The 23068-nt window shown below is 46.5% G+C and overlaps 1 protein-coding gene across 1 annotated transcript in view; it reads right to left on the reverse strand.

Annotated features, from left to right (window-relative positions):
* The window catches only part of RBPMS2 (RNA binding protein, mRNA processing factor 2), a 62101-nt gene extending 41282 nt beyond the window's left edge, over positions 1–20819 (reverse strand). The window contains exons 1-2 of the mRNA XM_078151623.1: positions 20617–20819; positions 19902–20403 (exon numbers count right to left, since the gene is read on the reverse strand). Coding sequence (XP_078007749.1) covers positions 19902–20403; positions 20617–20819 — 705 coding nt within the window. The remainder of the gene's footprint in view (positions 1–19901; positions 20404–20616) is intronic.
* Positions 20820–23068: the final 2249 nt, after the last annotated feature.

Consider the following 23068-nt stretch of genomic DNA (forward strand, 5'->3'; position numbering starts at 1 on the left):
GCAGTTCAGTGAGCAGCGCTAACTCTGACAGACAGATTACTCAATGTCTTAGAGCTCTTAACACTAAAAAGCTTCCCTCTTCCTCAGCACATGCCCAAACTCCCGATCATCAGACTCCAGCTGTCTCACCCATGTTTCTAGATCACTGATTGATGTCTCAGAGGAGAGATGCAGCTATAGTAAGATGGCAAGGGCACTGGATCTGAAGGCCAAAGAACTGGGTTCAAATCCAGATTATTCCACTTGCTTTACTACATCTTCACCAGCAACTCACCTTATTACCTTTGGACTCAGTTTCCTCATCTAGAAAATAAAATTGGGCTCAATAACCTCTAAGGTTCCTTCCTGCTCTGTATCAATGATTAAATCCTAACCTTGAAGTCCCCTCTACAACTCTTAATCCTATGATGGAGCATTTTGACTGGTCATTGAAGATGGGATCCATCTTCCTGACTCTCATGAACAACAATGCCCAGAGGACAGAGCCTAGCTCACCGAGCAGATACATGCACAGACCCCTCCCCTCCCTTCAGTGTGCTCACACTCTTCTCCCTTCTGTGATCCAGTTACTTCTACATTTAGTTACCTGCCATATTCTTGTACCATTCCATCTCGTGACTCGCTACATGTCCTCCATGCCTCCAATTCTCCCCCTTTTCACCACCTCCATTAGATCAAGCTCCTTGAGAGTAGGAATGATTTTCTGCTTTTCTGTGTATCCCTCAGTGCTTAGTGGAGTGCACAGCACACAGCAGGTGCTTAATTCAATGTTTCTTGACCTCTTAGCTTCCCTGGCTCCCTTCAAGACCCAGCTCAAATCAGAATGAGGAGGGTAATTTATACAACATTGTAAAAAAATGAACAATTTTTAAAAATTTAAAAACGAACAACAATTAACTCTGACTTCAGGGTACTGATGAAGAAGAAATGTTACCCCCTTCCTGACAGAGGTGATGGACTAAACATGCAGAATCAAGACATTTTTGCTCATGGCCAACATGAGGATTTGTTTAGCCTGACTCTGCCGACTTGTGCAAGGGTTTTGTTTTGCTTTGAAAGTAGAGGGGAGGTGGGAGGGATGGAGAGAAAACAATTTTAATTAAAAAAAGCTCAAATCCCACCTACTGCAGAAGGCCTTCCTAGCCCTATCCTTCTAGGCCAGTCTGGTCTACACTAGAATGCAAGGCTCTTAGGGGGCAGGGACAATATTCTTGCTTACCTTTGCATCCCTAGTACTTAGAATGCCTGGCACAGAGTAAGCACTTAATAAATCAAGTCAACAAATAAGTCCATTGTTATGAGCTCTCTATTCTGTCCATCCCCTAGTAAGAACAGCTCATAGGACAGATGCAGTTCTTCCCACTTTACTGATGAAATGGACAGGCAGCCATAATGCACAGAATGCTGGACCTGGAATCAGGATGACCCAACTCCAAATGTGATCTCAGAGGCTTACTAGCTGAGTGGGTCTGGGCAAGTCACTTAGCCTTTGTCTCAGTTTCCTCATCTGTAAAATGAGGATAAAAACAGCATCTACCTCCCAGAATTATGGTGAGAGTAAAATGAGATATTCATAAAGTGCTCTGCAAACCTACTTTAAGTACCACACAAAATACTAGTTATTATTGACCTGAGTTCACAAAACTGGTTAGCCAAAGAGCTAAAATTTGAAGCCAAATGGTGTGACATTTTGTCTACTGCTCTTTCCAGAGAAGGCTGGAAGTCACAAAGTGGAGAGAAAAGGGATTGTCAGCCAAAATGCAGAATGGTAGGGCCAGGTGCCCTTACTGGAGGATTGAAGGAAACCAGCAAGTTTCAGGTACCATAAGGCCATGTTTCACAGCAGACCAAGCCCTGGATGAGAAGTCAGGAGACCTGGGTTCTGGTCCCAGCTCCGCCATTAACCAAGGTCTGCTTTGAGACCTTGGGAAAATCCCCTAATGTTGATACCTGACTCCAGAAAAATGATAGCAAAGCACGACTACCTCTTACTTCGGAGCTGGTGGACCACAGGTGAAGAATGAAGAATACATTTCTAGACTCGGTCAACATGTTGATTTGTTTTGCCTGCCTGTGCTTATGCTTATTTTTAACAAGAAAGGGTTCTACTGCAGACAGGGTAAAAAGTCATTGAGACAAGACAGTGATGTTAAAAAGAAAGAAAAGGAAAAGAGCATCAGTAAAACTAAGTCCATCACTTAATTGAGACCCTATGTAAGTCTCAAATTTCATCCTCTGTAAATGATGGGGCTGGAAAATGAACTCACATGCCTTCCATCCCTAGTTTTAAATCTGTATTAAAAAAAAAAAAAGGAAAAAAATTTCCCCCTCCAGAATAGAATTCTTAACCTGATGTCATGAACTTTTTTTGACAACTATATTGCAATGTAATTGGTTTTCTTTATAAGTCCATGTACATTGTTTTTATACAATTAAAGCAATTCTGAGAAGGGGTCCATGGGCTTCAAACTGACAAAGGAGTCCGAGACACCAAAAAGATTAAGAATCCCTGCTCTTGAAGCAGTACAGGTTAAAAGCATAAATAACTTCCCCAAAAGCTTACAAACAATTACAGAAAGAGTCTGGCTTCCCCTTAATATTTTAGGTTGATAACTGGGAATACTCATGGCCTTCCATCATTTGCCTCTGTGCTCTTGGTCTGGATTTCCGAGTTGTAAGGGAACTCCAAGTTTAAGATTTAATCAGATTGAGAGCTGGAAGGAATCTTAGAGGTTATTCTCATTTTACAGATGAAGAAACAGAGGCACAAAGAAGTTGAGTGACTTGCCCAGGGTCACACAGCTAGTAAGTGTCTGAGGTTCACATTTGAACTCAAGACTAGGGACACAAAATAACTGATTACCTGCACACAGCAGATACTTTTTCACTAACCCAACCCACTAGAATGAACATTCAGGGGTTTCAGGTCCAGTTAATCTTTTTCCTCCACACAGTAAGAATTACAAGCCAGTACCCTACCCAATGGCCAAATGTCTTACTGCCCCTCTCAAGAAATATGCGGGCTAGGGTGCAGCTAGGTGGCACAGTGGATAGAGTACTGGCCCTGTACTCAGGAGGACCTGAGTTCAAATCTGGCCTCAGACACGAAACACTCACTAGCTGTGTGACCCTGGACAAGTCACTTAATCCCATTGCCTAGGCCCCCCCCCAAAAAAAACCCAAAACTATTCGGGCTGGCATGGCTGATGGAGAGAGTTGTGGACCCAGGAGAAACTTGTTTAATATAGTCAGAAGCCATGGGGTGTAACAGAACAAAAGCCAACCTCGTGGTCAGGATACCTGGCCTCCGTCTCTGTTATTTACTATACAGATGCCCCTGGACGAGTCACTTAAGCTCCTTTTCCCTCACTTTCCTTGTCTATAAAATGAGTATACTGCTATCCTGCATTACCTCCCTCACAGGGTTCTTGTGAATATAAGGCCTTGGGTAGAATCTTAAAGCGCTTCCGAGGTGAATCCTATTATTACACACTATACTTAGACACACACACACTTGTGCAGGTCACATTTTTACAAAATACCAATCAATAAAGATGAATTAAGCACTTCCTATTTGCCAGGCGCCATGCTAATTTTGTTACCTGGTCTCCCCCTCCCTTTCCATTCTTCCTCCTCACTCCTAAGAACAGTGACCCTGGCCTCCTCACTGTTCCTCCCACAAACATTCCAACTCCTGCCGAAGCATTTTCACTGGCTCTCTCCCATACACGGAGTTCTTGTCTCCTTCTCTCTGCCTGCTTCCCTGACTTTCTTTGAGTTCCAGCCAAAACCCCACCTTCCATAAGCCTTCCCTCCCCTCCAAGATTAGGTCCAATTTATCCTACATAGACCCTGTCTGCTTGTTGTCTCTACCATTCAATTGAGCTTCTTGAGAACAGGGACAAGTTTGTTTGTTTTTTTTTAAAAAACCTTTCTTTGTCCACCTGATAATTAGCCCAGGGACTAGTACATAGTAGAGGCTTAATAAATATTTTCTGAATTGACTATTTTAAATACCCACCATTTTGAAGAATCCTCCAGGGAATTATTCTGGAAAGTACAGAACCTTCCCAAGAGTTTATTTTACGCAAACTCAGTTATAGGGAAAGTCTGGATTTACCAAAGTACATGACTCCCCCCACCCCCAAACTCTTACACCCTCATCTTAACCCAGCTAGGGGTTCAACTTCAGGCCAAAATGGATTATCCGAATGAAAACACTTCTTAGGATGGAGGAAAGCATATTGAAGAACATCTGAAAAGTGAAAAACAATGCTCTTGTAAGCTCCTCCTATATTCTTCTGCAATGCCCAGACCTCAGGCAGTAATGCTATATAAAATTTGGGGCATGGAAGGAGGGAGGGAGGTCTTGGAAAAAGTCACTAAAAAACATTTCATATGGATTATATTTTCTTTCCCCTGCTTGAGTGAGGATGAAGAGGGAGGGTCACTCATTCCCTACTGGTTCTTCCTAGGAAGAAATCCCTTCCTCTCCACCTAAAAATACCTCTCTGGAAGCTGTAGGGTTACACATAAGTAAGCCTCCAGTTCTTCAGCTCTACACCCAACTGCCTACACTGGCCACTGGTTTGAGTATGGATGCCCCCAAACAGAAGGCCCTTTCCACGGCACCAAACAGGCAGTGTGATAAGAGCTGAACACCAGACTGTGCACTAAGGGGCCTGTACCAGACTTAGCTCTACCTATCTCCAACTCTACTAGCCATGGGTAAGTCACTTCCCCTGTTTCCTCACCGACGATAACAATAGTTCAAAGTCACAGCATACATAAACGTCTACAAAGGTTTTCCCTTGCAAGCACAAAGCCTGACACATAGTAAGCACAGAATAAATGTCTGCTGCAATCAAGCCCTATGAGGGAGGCAGTGCAACTATTATCCCCATTTTACAGATTAGAGTTAAATTAAGATTCCAATATGAAGTGACCTGGACAAAGTCACAGCTGGTAAATAAGCCTGGATTTGACCAGGCTTAGATCTCCTGAGTCTAGTGTTCTCAACTGCTACACACTGACTCTTTAAAAAAAAAAAGTCCCCCTATTACATGTAAAGATAATTTTTAATACTTATTTAAAAAAAACTTTTGAGTTCCAAATCTTTTTCCCTCCCTCTCTCCTCCCCTCCTTCACATTGACTCTTATTAACTCATGGAATCGGTTAAGAGAAGGTAGGTAGAACTAGTGTCACTCAAATTCCCTTCCAGATAAAGATAGTAATATGCTGAATATTTTAATAATATGTTTGTAATATACTTATATATTATATACAGTATATAGTAAGTATAGTATAGGAGTGGGGAACCTATAGCCTCAAGGCCACATGTGGCCCTCTAGGTCCTTGGGGGTAGCCTTTTGATTGAGTCCAATTTTACAGAAAAAATTCTTTTATTAAGGGGATTTGTTTTGTGAAGTTTAGATTCAGCCAAAGGGCCACACCCAAGGACCTAGAGGGCCATATGTGGCCTTGAGACCAAAGGTTCCCACACTTGGTATAGTATGTATATATACACACACACACACACTACACACACACACATAAGTGTGTACATATAAACACACTATATACACACACCCCCCCATATGTAAACATACTATATCTATATACACACACACACACACACACACTATATCAACATACCATATATTTTCTGTGTGTATATATACACATATAAATACACATGCATATATACGTATGGATACATATTAAATATGTATACATACATGTATGTATGTAATGGGCAGCTAGGTGGCACAGTGGATAGAGTTCTGGGCCTGGAGTTAGGAAGATATCTTCCTGAGTTCAAATCTGACCTCAGACACTTCCTAGCTATATGACCCTGGGAAAGTCACTTAACTCTGTTTGCCTCAGTTTCCTCACCTGTAAAATGAGCTAGAGAAGGAAATAACAAACCACTCCAGTATCTTTCCCAAGAAAACCCCAAATGGGGTCATGGAGTGTTGGACACTACTGAAACAACTGAACAAACAATGTACGTATGTACATATTTTGGCTAGAAAAGGACCGAGTTCACCTCTACAAATGTCTAGGGAACAAAGTTTTATAACTCTACACCCAGGGAGGTTGATGAAAAGAGTAAATAGAAGAATGGGGCCTAAGGAGAAGAGCCATTTCTTCCTTCAGCTAGAAGCTTGTCATTTAGCAGGTTACAAATATACCTCCCAATAGGTAGAGAAGAGCTGGCGCTGTAAGGTTTTCTTTTGGGTACCAGGAAGGTAAGGTCAGGGTAGAGAGAAGGTCTTGACCACCCTCAGGAGTCCCAGGGCAGGGTCCCTCTGGAATACCTTCACATCCTTTATTCAGTAAACCACCGAAGGGGAGAGGGAAAAAACCTGTCCATCCTCTCTCCTCCCCACCCCCAGGTCCCATGTTTGACATGTCCCAGACTGCCTAGCTGTGCTTTACTCTCCCCTTCCTCCCCCAAGAGCTGGGCCACTTGACGCGAGGCTGATGGAATGCAGCAATGAAGCCTGCAAAACCCAGGACTTATAAGGCACTGAGTGGGAATGAGCAAGTACCGTGCAAAGAGAGGGAGAGAAGAAGGGAGGGAGGAGAGAGAGAAGAGGGAAGAGAAGGGGGGAGGGAAGAGAGGGAGAGAAAAGGGAAGGAGAGAAGGGGGGAGAGGTGAGAGTGGAGGGAGAGAGAGAAAGAGAAACAGAGGGCGGGGGAAGGAAGGGAGGGTAGAGAGAGGATGAGGGGGGGAGACAATAGGCATCTTAGCCACCAAGATTGAGCTCTTCATTTACCATCAGCCACCTTAGTCCCAGTCACTCCCACAGCTCTGGTGGGCTCATGGGTCTCATTCCACTCCCACTCCCTCAAAGGGAGGGGAAAAGGGGGCTCCTGCTATCTCAACAAGAGAAAAGGAGATTTAACAGGGAGGAACAGGGCTGTTTAACAATCCGGATTTCAGCACTAACCAGCTGCCCCTCTAGGCAGCAACTAAGGTTGATGGTACCTCCTCTGGTTTGAGGTAAACCAAGCCCAGAGGAGGAAAAAAAATAATCGAGTACCCTGATGTTTATTTCTCTTCTCCTTTTTTCTACTAATTTTTTGATTACACAACCTAGTTAGTGCAAAAAAGAAGTTCACAATACCATATTCTTATAAAAATAAGCAAAATGCTTAACACTTTTGAATGAAATTTCATATCTATTACCTCATTTGCTCCTGTTGATAGCCCTAAGAGGTAAACAGAACAAGGATTATCCCCATTTCACAGATGAGTAAACTGGTGATCAGGGCAGCTAGATGGCTCAATGGATAGAGCACTGGACCTAAAGTCAGGAAGACCCGAGTTTAAATCTGCCCTCAGACACTTACTAGCTGTGTGATCCTGGGCAGGTCACTTAACTTCGGTTTGCCTTAATCCACTGGAGAAGGAAATGGCCAACCATTCCAGCATCTTTGCCAAGAAAACCCCACAGACAGTATAGGTCACAGGGCCATGAAAGAGTTGGACAAAACTGAACAACAAAAAACTGGTGATCAGAAGAGTTAAGGGACTGGCCCAAGGCCATGCAACTTGTTAGGGACAGAGTACCGAGAGCCAAGTTTAACACTTGTCTCACAGCATCATGATAAAGGCTAGGCTGTAGCGATCACTTTCCTTGCACCAAACCAGGTTAAGCAGTGCAGGGATTCCTAAACTGGGGTTTGTGAACTTGCTTAAAATAGTCTGATAATTGTGTTTCAATATAATTGGTTTCGTATGTATTTTTTTTCTGCATTTAGAAATGTTTTCAGAGTCTGCTAAAAGAGTCCATGACACCATAAAGGTTTTGCACATCTGTCTTATAGATCACGGGACCAAGATGTTCCCAGGATACACAGCCCCACCCTGGCCCTCACTGACCAGAACAGGGCTGAATGCACTAGTACCCCTCCCACACCCACTCCTGTAGAATGCAGGACTTCTGAAAACTGTGGATCAAGACCCCATATGGGCTCGAAACCCATGGATGAAGAAGTGCCGCAGAGCAATATAGCCCTTTAACCCACCTGAAAACATCCTGCCTCTGTCACTTTGATCCTTCAAGAAGGACCCTATACTTGACAAAGGCAGAGAATACATTGCCTAGTGGAGAGGGCTTGATGGTGAGGAAGATCTGAGTTTAAATCTTGCTTCAGTGCCAACTATGTGACACTAGCCAAGTCTCCTAACTTCTCTCAGCCTCAGTTTCCTTATCTGTAAGATTAAGAAGGTTGGAGTGGAAGGCCTCTAAGGTCCCTTCCAGCTCTAACCCTACAATTCTAGGGATAAAACTCTTTCTTTGCTGACAGCTGGGTGAGCAGTAAAAGGTCCTCCTGAGGCAGGACCTTGTCTTTGGGTTTTGGAGACTAGCTTTGGGGAAGGGAAGCCAAAAAGCTGTAGAAAGGCTGGACAAGGGAAGAGAACCTGCCTGGCCCTACTTCCAAATGTCTGATAGTCAAGAGCTAAAGTCAGGAAAAGGCTTGCTGCTGGAGTCAGTGACTTTTTTCCCCCCAGCTTGTGGGTAGGGATCTTTTCTGTGTCATTACTCAACTGGAAGAAGCAAACATGTCAGCCAGCCCCAGAAGCTGAAAAAGCCAGAGCCCTTAGACAGGGAAGAATGGTTGGACTAGCTCAGGGGCAATGAGATTAAACAAAGATGGGGAAGAAGGGTCGAACTCCTGGGAAGATGGCGCCAACAGACTCCAGCCAAGCATTTCTTCACTTCACATCTCTCTCTCTGTCTCACACACACACACACACACACACACACACACACACACACACATCCCTCCCCCACGCTGGGGGAGGGGGTCTCAAGTCTGCTTGCAGTACTGCCTATCTTGCCTTGATGGTTTCTGACAGTCAAGCTTCTCAGTTTAGCCAGGCATGAATGACATCTTCACCGGTCCTGGGGAGGAGCAGCAGATGGCCCAAGAAGTGGTTCCCAGTCCTGTATCACAGCCCTGGAAGACTCTGGAAATGGCGTGACACACTTTAGTAGCATCCCTGTGCCTGAGTCACTGGGGCTTTCTTCGTACAATGGGGGCAGGGACACAAGGGGATTTCTAACTCTTCTGCAGGCCCATTTGTCCCCCATACAGTTCTCAAACCCCTCTACATATAAATCAATTTCCCAGGGGACAGGAGAGAACCAAACAAAAAGCAGGGAGGCAACAACTGGTCCCTGGAGCAAGGGCCCAGGACAGGATTGGGAAAGGCTAGGTGTTTCCCGTCAGGAATTAAAAACATTCCAGCACAACAATTTAGAGAGTGGTAGCCCATGACCAGCAACCAGTTCATCCTCAGTGTCAACCTGGTTTCTCAAAGGCAGGTGATCTGGGCTGGGCTTTAACCCTGCCCATCCAGTTCTTCTACAGAACGGCTCTTCTGGGGAAATGAAAGACTGAAACAAGTGTACTAGAGCTGCTGAGCAAAGAGACAAGATGACAGGCTTATCATTGTTAGAGCTAGAAAACCTTAGATTGAGCCCAACCTTTTAATTTTACAGATGGGAAAAAAAGGAGATCAAGAGATATGTACAAGGTCACAAGGCTAGTTGTTGGCAGAGCTGGGCCATGAACCTGTCTCCTAACTACTAGGCCAGTGCTCTTTTTGTTACACCAGAGCTTTCCCTACACCGCTTATCTGCTTAACTATGTAAAATGGTGGCACTGTAGTCTAACACCAAGAGGTCTGGACAGGTAGACAAGACTTGAATTCTAATCCTTATTGCAGTATTAACTCTTTAGACCTATTGAGTCACAATAATGAGTGCAAAAGTACTACAAAGAGGCAAGGGAGAACATTTCTTTCCTTAAGTGTGTTTAACCTCCTGGGACTCTCCCCACAAATGCTAACCCAAAGTCTTGGATGTCTATGTGGTTGGGAGCAGAGAAGAACAAGGTCACTGGGAAGCAGAGGCCAACACGTCTGCACTTGGAATAATAGGCAAGATCAGTTTGTAAGAGAATGTGGCATCGTGTTGGTGTCCATTAGGAGATGAGGAAACTGAGGCACAAAACAATTAATTTGCTCACACTTCAAATCAAGCCAAAGGGCTAGAGAAAACCTAGTCTTTGGTTTGGTCCACCACTGCCTTCTCTTATTCAGGAGCCTGGCTGCTTTGGGGAGTCATAGAACTGTCAGAACAAGGTGTGACCAATGAGACCAGCTTCCAGGCTAAAGCAGCCAGAAACCCTTGAGACACAGATCTGAGAGCCACCTTGCCTTCAACCTCAGCAGGGCAGAAAAAGACTTCATTGGTTTCAAATGAATGCTTTAAGGCAGTCCTTCCTTGTACCAGACATCAAGGAGTTTGGTGCAGTCCAGATCCCTCTGTAACATCCCCCAGGTAGTCCCAACATCCATGCTGACCTAAGTCCATAACAGGTTGAGTCAGCCTTCAAGCCAAAAAACAACCTCCCTTATGTCCTACAGTAACATATTGTCTGTGTGACCTTCTCCATACTCCCAGCAATTTCTAAGACTTTAAGTGTCAGAGACAGGGTCAAGCTAAATTGGTAGGAGAAGTTTTCTCACCACAGAGTTCCCTGCATCGTTGAGATAAAGTCTGATTTTTACCCTATCTACCTCTCACCTCCTATGATACCATCTTCCTCCTCTTTCTCCAAGGGAGGAAGCTTATTGCTTAATACTCCACCTCTGCTATGCCACCCAGCTGAGCAAAAATCCAGCATCCTACTCTTGGACTATATACATTTTAACAGTTAACAAGCATTTTAAGTGGTTACTATGTTCCAGTCATTGTATTAAATAATAGGGATACAAAGAATGGCAAATGCATGGTTGCTGTCTTCAAAGAGCTCACATTCTAATGGAGACAAGATGAAAAAAACTGGATACACAATATATATGTATATGTACAAATGATAAAAAAAAAGGGTAATCTCAGAGAGAAGACACAAGATGGAACGTCTTGTGTGAAAACAGCAAGGAGGCCGGTGTCGTGCATCAGAGTGCGTAGAGGAGAGTAAAGAACAAGCAACTGAAAATGCAGGAAGGGACCAGGCTGTAAAGATTTGTAAAAGCCAAACTGAGGGCTTTATATTTGATCCTGAAGGTAACAGAATCCACTAGAATTTATTGGTTCAGGGTAAGAAGTCATGAGAGGAATTTGCATTTTAACACCTTGTCCATTTTGTCTACACTGGGATTTGTACTTTTATGTCCACCCTCATTTGAGAGTCACAACAGCTGTGACCGTACAGTCCTTTTTCCTAAGAAGGCTACGCAGCCCAATAACATAGTGGATCGGTGGCAAGGCCAGACCTCCAACATAGTGGTATTCCTGCCTAGTCTCTCCCCCTAGAACACTCCCTTCAGTGAGACTGGCACCCACTGAACAAGCTATTAAGCTGGCAACTTTTGGCATGACTTAAGCCAAGGAAGGTGCCTGCCTTGAGTCACACCCCAAAGCTTTGCGGAGGCTGTACCAGTGTCTCACTCTGGCCCAAATTTACTGAGTCAAACCATGAAGCGTGTGCACACATGCCCACAAGTTCTTCCTCATCAGCCCAAACTGAGAAGAGAGTTGCTAGGGGTGAGAAGATGTAGCCGCAGCTAAGCCAGTTGTGTGTTTGGACAGGAGGAGAGGAGATTAAGGCTACAGGCAAGGCAGCAGCCACCCCGAGCCATCCCTGGTTGGCCTGTATAAGCAGCTGGTCAAGACGGCTCTCGTCAGCTAGGGGGCATGAGGTATGGAAGCTACTGCCCCTTCTTCTCCCCACCCAGAGGGGCTCGGAGCCCTGGGAAACTGAGGAAGACAACAGATACACATGCAGAGTCCTTCTGCTAAGCCAGAACTCGGAACCAAAGAACACTCATTTCAGTGAATCCTTGAAATACACCACCTGGACACCGACATTTCCTCAGATACCATATTCAAACATTTATTAAATACAAAGAAGTAGGAGACACAGTCACTGCTACTGCTGCTCCTGCCCTCACATCCCCAGCAGAGGGTGGATGGAATTAGGGAGACATAAGAGGTCCAAGGTAACGCAGTATGTTTGGTGGACTTCTCAAAGAGACAGAGCAGTGATACTCCATTAGATAACCGTGGAACCACACTTCCTATTCCAAGTAACCTGAATAAGTCACATAACCAACAAGTAACTTCCAAAAAGCCTAAGTGATCATAGCTTACAACTACAAAGATACCTCAGAGATCATCTACTCCTAACCCCTCATTTTACAAATTAGGAAACTGAGTCCCAAGGAAATTAGAATGACTTGCCCAAGGTCACACAGCTACTAAGTCATATAGCCAGGGTTCAAAGCCAGGTTCTCTGACTCCAAAGTCAATGCTAGTTCCAGCTCTGAGTAAGCAAGAGCAGCTGAGGATCAGGATTCTTCTCTCTGGGGAAAGAGGGTAGACACTTACCATATACCTCTACTGGCCCAGCCCCTTCCCAGGTTCCTTACCCAGACCAAGGCAACACTTCCCAAGGTCCCTTAGCTATCAGACTCCTTCCCTAGCATGCCTTCTTATTGGTATAAGGCACACTGTTCCAAACATAGACACACACCCATACCTGCAGAGCTACAACATGCTTCCAAACCTCCAAGATCAGAGAGGGATCAGCTTCCGAGCTCACCTTTCCCTCCCATCATTCCCTGCAAGAATAATGCCAAAGTCAGCAGATGGCCAAACCACTGGCTATCACTGCTCCTCTGTCCCCATAATAAACTCAGCCCTACCTTATGCTCCTCAGTTCTCCATTTCCACTGGGTCATTTGGGACCCTGCTCTATCATGGCACAGTGAAAAAAAAAAACCACTGAATCCACAGACCCATTGTGCAAGCCACCCACTAGTTATGTGATCTTAGGCAAGTCACTTTACCCCCTGGGCCTTGATTTCCTTATCTGTAAAATAAGATAATTGGACTAGATAACCCTTTGTGATCCTAGAACTTTTCTCCTGTGCCTTCCATCTGGTGCTCCCTGAAGGCTAACCTCCCACAGACACACAGCTTACCTCCTGGTAAGCTCTTCAAGTCTAGCTGCTCCTCACACCCCCTGACATATAGGACCAGGAGGAAGAATCAATATTCCTTGCTTTCAGCTACCCACCTTCAAACCCTTCTTTTTGGTCACCATCAATCCACCATTTCTTCCCTTTCAAATTTATTGTATCCTGCTGCCATCATGATTTATGGACCTTTAGGTCACTCTCCTTCCTCCCCAGTAAGTTCAGTGCCTGGTTCACAACCAACTCTCCTCTGCCTTTCAAACACCCTACCTCCCAATTTTCTCTTTCCCTCAACTCTTCCATATTTCTAAACTGCACAGGAATGGTCAAACCTCAGACACTGTCCTCACTCCCTCTATCAATGAATATGCCCCATTTGCTGCAATTCTGAGCTCTCTTCTTCCCACTGCACCACTGCCTTACCTAATGTTTTACTACATAGGAGTGGCATAAAAGATAATCAAATCAGCCAATCAACAGGCATTTATTAAGCACCTACTATGTGCCAGGAGGGGAAGTAGGTAGCTCAGTGGATAGAGCACTAGACCTGAAGTCAGGAAGACCCAAATTCAAATCCTGCCTCTGATACTTACTAGCTGGTGTGAGTCTGGGCAAGCCACTTAACCTCTGCTTTAATCCACTGGAGAAGGAGAAGGCAAACCACTTCAAGAAAATCCCATGGCCAGTACTGGTGTGCTATGGTCCACCAAGAGTTGGATATGACCGTACAACAAAATGTGCCAGACACCATGTGAAACACAAGGGATAACAAGAAAGGCAAAAGACAGTCCCAAGGAGCTCACTCTAATGGGACAGACAACCTGCAAACAATCCTGGACAAACAAGACACCTACAGGATGAATCGGGGCTAGTCTCCAGAGGGAAGACATTATGGTTAAGGAGGCCTGGGACAGGCTTCTTGCAGAAGGTGGAACTTCAGCTGAGACTTAAAGGAAGGCAGGAGGGAAACAGTTCCAGGATGGATGGCAGCCAATGAAAATGCCCAAGAGTCAGGAAATGAAGCATCTTATTCGAGCAACAAACAGTAAGGAGGCCTGTGTCACTGGATCAATGAGTGAAGAGTCAGGGAGGAGTGAGGTGTACGACCAGAAAGGCAGGACTTGAACAAGAAAAAAAGGGAACCACTCAAGTAATAAAAGTGAAGCATAAGAGATGGACTGACTTAGTAGCCCCTGGTAATATGGAGAAAGAACCAGAGCCAGGCATTTGGCATGCTGAGTGGATCCTCTATGGAAGAGTTACAAACGAATCTCAAAGAGAGTCACAGGATAAGAAGGAATGATGATTTGTCATTCCATCTGTCAGAGGATTCAGAGCTGCTGCTTCCCTATTGCTAGAGAGAAAGAGAGAAAGACAGAGAGAAAAGACAGAGAGAGAAAGAGAGAGAAAGAAAGAGAGAGGAGAGAGGAGAGAAAGAGAGCGAGAGAGAGAGAGAGAGAGAGAGAGAGAGAGAGAGAGAGAGAGAGAGAAAGAGAGGGAGAGGGAGAGAAAGAAGAGGGGGTGGGACAGAGAGTATGGGAAATAGAGAGGAATGGAGGGGAGGGTGGGAAGGAGCCATACAATCTAACCCTCTCATTTCAAGTGAAGAAACTGAGACCCAACATAGTTGTTGTTCAGTCAGTTTCCGTTGTATCTGACCCATCTGGAGTTTTCTTGGTAAAGATACCAGAGTGGTTTGCCATTTCCTTCTCCAGCTCATTTTACAGATGAGGAAACTGAGGCAAACAGGGTGAAGTGACTTGCCCAGGGTCACACACCTGGTAAGCATCTGAGGGCAGATTTGAACCCAGAAAGATGAGCCTTCCTGACTCCAGGCCCAGCACTCTATCTGCTGTGCCACCTAGATGCCCTATTGGCCCAAGGTTACAAGTACGCTCAGTTAACAGAGTTAGGAATCCAACAGGTCTTCATACTCTAAATCCAGGGCTCTTTTCACTCTAAGACAGAATAATAACTGACACATACACACTCAGGCAGCTACCAAAGGCTTTCAGGACACCCTATATGGTGCTTTCAAGTTTGCCACGGGCATTCTACCCAAGATCTCATTTAAGCCACACCACAGATCTGGGAGGTAGGTACTATAGGCCTCTTTATCCCCATTTTACAGATGGGACAGGTAAGTTTCAGAGGCTTATCCCCCTTCACACAGCTGTAGATCTGTACCTAGGTCTTCCTGACCCCAAATCCAGTTCTCTAATCACAGTACCACACTGCCTCTGGTTGTCTGTAAGAGCTACAGAGGTACTCTTGAGCTACTGGAGGTTCCCTCAGCTTGGCTTTCTCTAAGACTTGGTTCTTTAGTCCAGCAGTTCTCAAACTCTTTCACCTCAGGACCATTTACACTCTTAATTACGGGCGACCTCTCCAAGGAGCTTCTGCTTATCTGGGGTTTATCTATTGATATTTGCTATATTATAAACCAAAATGTCTTAATATTGTTATGAAAATAATTTTGTCCTCACACACTCACTGAGAGGGTCTCTGGTACCCCTCGTAGGGGTCCTTAGAGCAAACTGAGAGCAGCTGGCTTGTTCCTTTTCTTTCCTCCCCCAACCCTCCCCAAGAAGCACAGAACACAAATCCAGCATCCCGCCTTCTGATGTGTTCATCTGTGTTGGACAAGCTCTCCATCAGTGTCGCCTGGAGGTGGGGGGAAGAGGAGGGCCTCGAGCATGCCTGACCTCATTTCCCAGAACCCTAGTTTCAATGTCAGGGACAAGGAAATCCTAACAGCCCATTACTAACAAACACCAATGCAATGTGCTTACTTTAAACCAGGAGGTTTAAAGTCTATGCTGAAGTCTATAGACCCCTTCTCAGAATCATGTGTTTAAATGGATAAAATACATAAGATTACAAAAAAGACCTCAATTACATTTAATACAGTTATCAAAAAAAAATTTAAGTTCATGGACTCCATGTTAAAACCCTCACCTTAAGCAAATCAGACCTTATGTATCCATGCTTGTTTTTTTAATCTAAGGTTGCTAGAACTAGCTTTTGTTGTTTTGGTTTCTTTTTAACTCCTTTTATGAGATTGTCTCCAAGTCAGTTTGGAGAGAGGGGGAGCTTCTGTCTTTTTACTCTAGAGTTATGCCTTGTTTTAGGGCCCAGACAGCATTTCCCAGCACAGTCATGCATTTTATTCACAAGACTTCAAGGTTTCCAAAAATTCAATCCACTCTCACATGACAAAATGTTAAGCATTCTCAATGGAAGCAACACAAAGATGCCATGGTTCACTGGCATTCACACTTATCTTCCTAATGACATTTGGACACATTTGTGTTTTTTTGTATAGAATAGCAGTCACATTACTTTATAGTGACACCTAGGATCTTTAGTCTCAATTAACAAAGTAGCAAGGTCTAGCAGAAGGAATTCTGGGCTAGGAGCCAGAAGAGACATGAGTTGTCCCTGTTATGCCACAAGCTAGCTATATGACCTTGGTCAAGTCATTTCCTCTGGGACCTCCACTTCTCATCCATAAAATAAGAGTGGGACCAGATGATGGAAAAGGTTCCTTCCAGCTCATGGATTATACCATGCTGGGATTCTCTGAAATCCTTGAAGAGCCAGTATGATCCAGATTCAGAGACTTTAGTTTTCAGAGTCTGCCAGTGACAGCACTCAGTCAGGTTTTATTAGTCAGTTCAATTCCCCTCTCCCAGGATCCTAATCACGTGCTAAGACTACTAATGTCATTCATTCCTACCATCACCCTTGATCCGGAGCCATGATAGCCTCCAGTCTCTCCTATACACATCTAGGATGGAAGTATTCCTAAGGCACTGACTGCACTGATCACGTCATTCACCTAGTTAAAAGCCTATGGAGAGTTTCCCTATTGCTTAAAGAATGAAGCTCAAACTCCTCAACCTGACATTCAAGGCCTTCCATGCTCTGGTCTTAGCCTAACTTCGTGAGATTTTCTTCTCCTCTACCCCCTATTCTTCTTCATGCACCCAATAATTAAGTTACACAGCACTTTAACCTTTGCAAAAAGCTTTACATACATTATCTTATTTGAGCCTCACAACTGAGCCTACAAACACTATCCTCATTTTACGGATGGGGAAACTGGGGCTCCAAAAAGTCAAAATCACATTGTCAGTTTAACTTTGCAGGAGTCTCTCCTCTGGTCCCCCATTCTCCTTCATATATCAATAACTGATTTTATACAGCACTTTAACCTTTGCAGAATGTTTTGCATACACTATTTCATCTGAGCTTCACAACCTGGAGGTAGGTTCTACAAGGATTCTCCCCATTTTATAGACAAGGAAATTGAGGCTCTGAGAGGTCAGATGTCTTACACAGAAACACACCAATAGTTTTGAGACAAAACTGTAGAGTTAGCAGGCTCCAAGGCAGAAATCTTAATCTCTCTCTGTCTCTCTCACCTAACGACCCAGCTATAGCTGGAAGCTATACTTTTTCTTGTACTGTTCATTTCCTCTGACATCTCCACCTAAAGCCACTCCTTCCACAAAGCCTTCCAGTATCTCCATATCCCCAAACAGAAGCAGCTTTTCCTCTATTTCCAAAACACAAATGCATCCTGGCTTGTACTACAGCCTATGTGACTTTAGTTCCCCTAGTAAACCAGATGAGGTCTTACTTGTTTTTGTAGTCCTGTAGCACCTAAGCCATAGCAGGCACTGAAGCATCTCAATAGTTGAATTGGGACCAGCCAGAGTGCTATGGCTCTCCTTAGTCCCAGAGGAGGTCCTGGATCCTACAAATCTACCTGTAGAGATGTTTATTTTCTAGGAAAGGCTTAGCCAGATTGGAATAATCTTGAGAGTGCCACAAACTGGCTTGGTGACCTTAAGAAGGTCACTTTAATTAACCTTCTCTATATTCACCTAACCTCACACCCAACAAAATGTTGGAATTCAGGACTTAGCTCAACCCTGGTCTCTTCTGCCAAAAAAAGGCTGGGACTGCCTTAAAGTCCCTTGTTGAGCTCAGTAAGAGATGAAACACATTCTCCTGAAGGCCATGACCAGCTTCCACAGAGATATTGCATCCTTCCTTCAAATACTTTCCAAATAAGCCAAGAGACAGTGAGAATATAACTACTCTCTCAACCTCTGGCACCATGGGAACTGGGAAAGCCAATTGTGGACTTGGGCAAGAACGAGCTACTCCCAGCCAAGAGGCAGAAAATGTTAAAAGGCTAAATTGGTTATGTCCCACTTTATAATCGCAGGTGTCCATATTATCTGGGACTTCATTTCCCCACTTTGGGCAATATAGAGGCTGTGTATCACCTCCCTTCCCCTCCCCATTCTACTCTAAGACCTAGATACTTAAGAATGGGCTTGTTATTGGTGGAAGGTATGGAGTACTTGACTTGGGGGAGGAGGGGGAATGACTATCTTAGACTAGCTCCCAAGAAAGAGTGGGCACCGCTAACATGTCCCTCCCACATTGCAGAATCCAGACTAGTGGGGTGGGACCTCAGCCGCCATTCTGCACCAAACACACCACACGATGCTCTCTCCCTAGGGGTAGTTGGGTGGAGTAAGGGAGAGCCAATGCAGTTAGAGGAAAGTGATGGCCCTCTACATACTATATTACTTTCTACCCCTTCTTCCAGAGGGGGCCTTGTGGTTATCCCTCATGCCAAGAGGAAGGTAGTCTAAGGTGGATAATCAGCCCTTGAAGGACTCTGTGGTAAGAGTCAGAATGTCGGTGGATGATGGGGACAGGAAAAGTCTTTCTTCCCCTCCAGTGACACAGCAGGAGGTTAGGGATGATAGAAGCATGCCATCTGGGGATAAGTCTATTCTCAGACAAGTAAGTCCCGTCCTCTTCCCCAACTTTTTAGGCCCACTGCTCAGTTCTTCACTGCCCTATCTTATCCCCACTGTAACATATAGTCCATAGTCTCCCCATCCCATTAACCACTCAGCTGCTGATAGTTCCAGAAAACTGCTTCACACTCCTGCATTTTTAGCACACCACTGGTTAACAAAGTTAATATCCCCCCACCCCCACCCACCCCCTTCACTAGTCTTCCTCCAGGAGTCCCTTAAGGCTGTCACTATAATCTCCCAAAAGAGAATTAGCTTGGGGAAAGGGGCGGGGGGGGGGGAGGAAAAGGACAAAAAATAAAGAGGACATAGCCCACCAGTTCCCCAGACCCTCGGCTGGCCCAAGGAACTGCCACTGTATGGCTCTCTTAACCCCTGGCAGGGAGCGGTGTAGGAGTGCAACTGTCTCTTCCACGGCAAAAAAAAAAAAAAGCCTGGACTCCGAGGGTACCGAGAGAGGTGACAAGTACTTCTTCAAGGTCACAGGGAGAGGTCAGGGTGGAAGGGGCAGGAGGGAAGGAAGCCTTAAACAGAAGACCCGCCCAACTGCCTAATCCCTACAGCTCCTTCCAGCAAACTGAAACAGTCCCAGGCCATCCGGGAAGCACCACAGGAGACGGACAAGGGTAGGGGGGAAGGGAGTGGGGAAGGAGGAAGGAGACTCTGTGGAGGGTGAAACACGCCAGTCGAGGCGTTGCCCCACCTGCAAGAGATTGAGCCCCCTCCGCCCCGTGTTGCTCGGGGAGGACTGGCCTCGTTAAGGAGGGACCGGCACCTCACCCTTACCTCTTACTGCGGGACAGGGAGGTTTTCAGGAAAAAAGGAAGGGAGAACACGGGGGGGAACAACTGAATTCCATCTTTTCCCCAGGGGAGCTCACACCCACCCACCCATCCCGGCCCAACTCTAGGGGCCTCCAGTCCGGCCCCGAGCAGTAGAAGTGCAAACCAGCCCGCTCCCTGCCTTCCTAACACCCCTGGGCTGCCAGCGCGCTCGGGGCCCCAACGCTCCCTCTCCACTTTGCCCAAGTGTCCACAGCCTCCCCGCTCACCTCCTCTTCCAAGCTGCCGCCGGTGCCGGTGCCGGTGCTGGTGCTGTGCTCGCTGTCCGGCTTCAGGTTGCTCATGGTGCGGGAGGGGGCTGAGGAGGCGGGAGGGAGAGAGGCAAGAGGAGGGGGCGGGGAGCGGCGCCGGGGCCCCGAGTGGAGTGGGGGGAGGGGGGTGGTCAGTGGCCCGTGCGCTCCGGGGAGTGCGGGGTGGAGTGGGGGGAGGGGGAGGCGTGCGGGGCAGTGAGTGGGGCAGCCGCCGTCTTGGACTGGGGTCACATCAAGTTTGGCGGGTGCGGGCAGCTGGAGAAAAAGAAGTGCGGACGCGGAGAGGCGCTGGGGACCCGAGCGGAGCCGGAACGGCCGCCGCCTGTGCCTTTTCACAGCGACCGGCGAGTGCGCCGGCAGCGGCCGCGGCCGGGGGGCGGGGGCCGGGGCGGGCGGCGGGGGGGCGGGGGCCGAGAACCGGCCACAGCTGGGGCCGGGCCAACTCCTCCCCCCGCCCGCCCTGCATCATCGTCTCCTGGGGAACCCACAGCCAATCCACGCCTCCGGCTTCAAACTTTTCCCCGGCCCCCTTGACTACGCCGTGTTGGGTTCTGGTGGGTTTTTTTTCTTTTTCTCTCTCTCCTTTCTTTTGCTCTTCCCCTTTTCCACGAAAACTTTTAAAACTTTGATGAACTTTCTTAAAGGGGCAGCGCTGCACCGGGTCCTTTCCCACGGGAAAGTGGGGTCAGACATCCTCACCCTACTCTCCCCCTCGTGCCATCCCCCAGCATAAGGCAAAAAGACCCGGTGGTATGTGGGCACTCTCGCCAGCAGGTTCGTTCGCAGCTTCTCCCCGGGTGAGATCAGGAAAGTGTTCTCTTTCTCATCCCCGCCCCGGGGATGCTGGGGTCCCCGATCGGTTAGCTGATCTTTCATTTCCGAACCTTCCCCTCTTTGTTTCTCCCGGTTTTTATGTATTACGGACATAAATAAGTTCCAAAAAGTACAAGGCTTGGCAACTAATGATTTCAGGTGGTTCTCGGAGAGGGGCTATCAGTGGGGCGGATTGAGGGGTGACCTTCTGATGCCACTGCCCTCTGTACGGGGACTGAAGCTTCCAGGTAGTGCTGTGCCAGGGGCCTGGGAGGCAGGGGTCAGCGAATCGGGTGTCTGAACACCTGTGTTCTGTTTCCAACTCGGAAATCTGCCTTGGGTGACAGCCCGAGAACGGCTCCCCACCCCGCCCTCGAGCTTCAGCCACCTGCCCACTCTCTCCTTCAGAATTCCAGGGCAGGGTACACTTCACTCTCCCTCCTAGGGCCGTAGCTTTCTCGTAAGGAGACCTACGTAGTACCAAGACTTTCGCTATAAGGAGAATGGCGATAAGGCGCCGGCTTCTCCCCTTCTCCTTGGAGGAGGACTGGAGGACAAGAGGGGAGGTACGTGCCACGTCCCAACACTGCCCTAGGCACGCGGCTCCCCGTGAGTTACTTGGGACCCAACTCTTTGGTTCTGATTTCCAATTGCTCCTTGAAATTAAGGAGGTAAGTATGGCGCCTTTTTTTTCTTTTTAAGTAAACAGGAAAGACCCATATCTGATCATGAGTATCCTTGAAAGGGTTAAAAAACACCCCCTCTTCTCTGACATCCCTCCCCCGCCCGGCAGCCTGGTCTGCCCCGGGTGGGTGGGGGTGGGGAGGGCCCTTTCTCATTCATTAACAACCCCATTGCCTCCCAAGGGCGCGCTCTGCGCAGCAGCAGCCTGGCCTCTTGTTTTTTTCCGCCTCGGCTCCTCCCCCCCTTCAAAGTTCTCCCCGCCCCCTCCCACACACTTTTCCCCCTTCCTTGTAATGTAAACAGGGACCTGATTTGTTTGGGTTTTTTCAAACAAAAGTAGCAGCTCTACTCTGGGCCGTGGCACTCCTCTAGCTGGAGGAGGTGGTGTCTGTTCCTCCCTCCTCCCCAACCTGGCCTACACCCAACCTGAGAAGCCAGGAACCTTTTTCTCTGAAGAGTCCTGTGACTGCATTTGGGCATGACTTTCTCCTTAGACTAAGAATCAGGCTCCTAGCCGTCTCTACTGCCAACATTCTAGTCCAGGCCCCCTTCACCCCATGCCTGGATTACATCAACAACCTCCCAGCTGGTCTAAGAGGCTTCTAGGCATTGGGCAGAGCCTGTGCTTGCCCTCCCCGTGACCCTCCACCAGTCTATCATCGATCTACTTCATAGTCATCTAAAATGCTGCTTTTGCCATGTCACCCCCCCTCCTCAAGGACTTTCAATGGCTCCCTTTTTTCTACCGGCTTAAGTACATGAGTCAGCTTAGCTTTTGAGGTCTGTCATACTTTCTCTTATATCTCACTATTCCTAGTTCAGACCTAGTACAGGCTCCGCACTGTACCTTGTCTAAATCATTCCATTTTCTATCTTCCTATTTTTGCCTGATATGTCCTCTTCCACTCCTTCCACCCCCCATCTCTTGACCTCTTCAAATCCTATTCATTCTTCAAGGCTTATTTAAAATCCCATTTTCTCTATGAAACTTTCCCTGAGCACTCCAGTTTTCCTTGATCTTCTATGAACTACTATGGAATTTGTAGTTAACATAATATAATCTAGTAATTGAAGTAAGAGGAAGTGTACAGTTGGAAGGGTACTTGAATTGTCTGGTCCAGCTCCCTCATTTTACAGGTTAGAAAAACTGGCGTTCAGAGAGATGACTAGCTAAGGTGGTTGCAGATCCAGGACTAGAATCTAACTCTCCCCAGCTTCCAGTGCTGGGCCCTCTCCACTTTGACATTGTTGTTGTTCAGTCATTTCCAGTGCTGTCTGACTCTTCCTGACCCCATTTGGGGTTTTCTTGGCAATGATGCTGGGAATAGTTTGCCAGTTACTTCTCCAGCTCATTTTACAGATGAAGAAACTGAGGCAAACAGGGTTAAGTGACTTGCCCAAGGTCACATAGCTAGTAAGTGTCTGAGGTCAGATTTGAACTCAGATCTTTCTGATGCCAGTCCCTGAGCCCCCATCCCAAATACTGATTATTGTATGTCTCTCACTGTTTCATTTGTGTTTGGCTTGTCCTACCAAGTAGATCACCAGCTTTGTGGGGTCAAGAATAATGCTTTAAGTACCTATACATCCCTTACCTTCCCCGCAGTATCCACCATAGTCCTGGAAAA

Source organism: Phascolarctos cinereus, unplaced genomic scaffold (genome assembly GCF_003287225.1).
Source record: "Phascolarctos cinereus isolate Bilbo 61053 unplaced genomic scaffold, phaCin_HiC Scaffold_3;HRSCAF=262, whole genome shotgun sequence".
In the NCBI taxonomy this organism is placed as follows: domain Eukaryota; kingdom Metazoa; phylum Chordata; class Mammalia; order Diprotodontia; family Phascolarctidae; genus Phascolarctos; species Phascolarctos cinereus.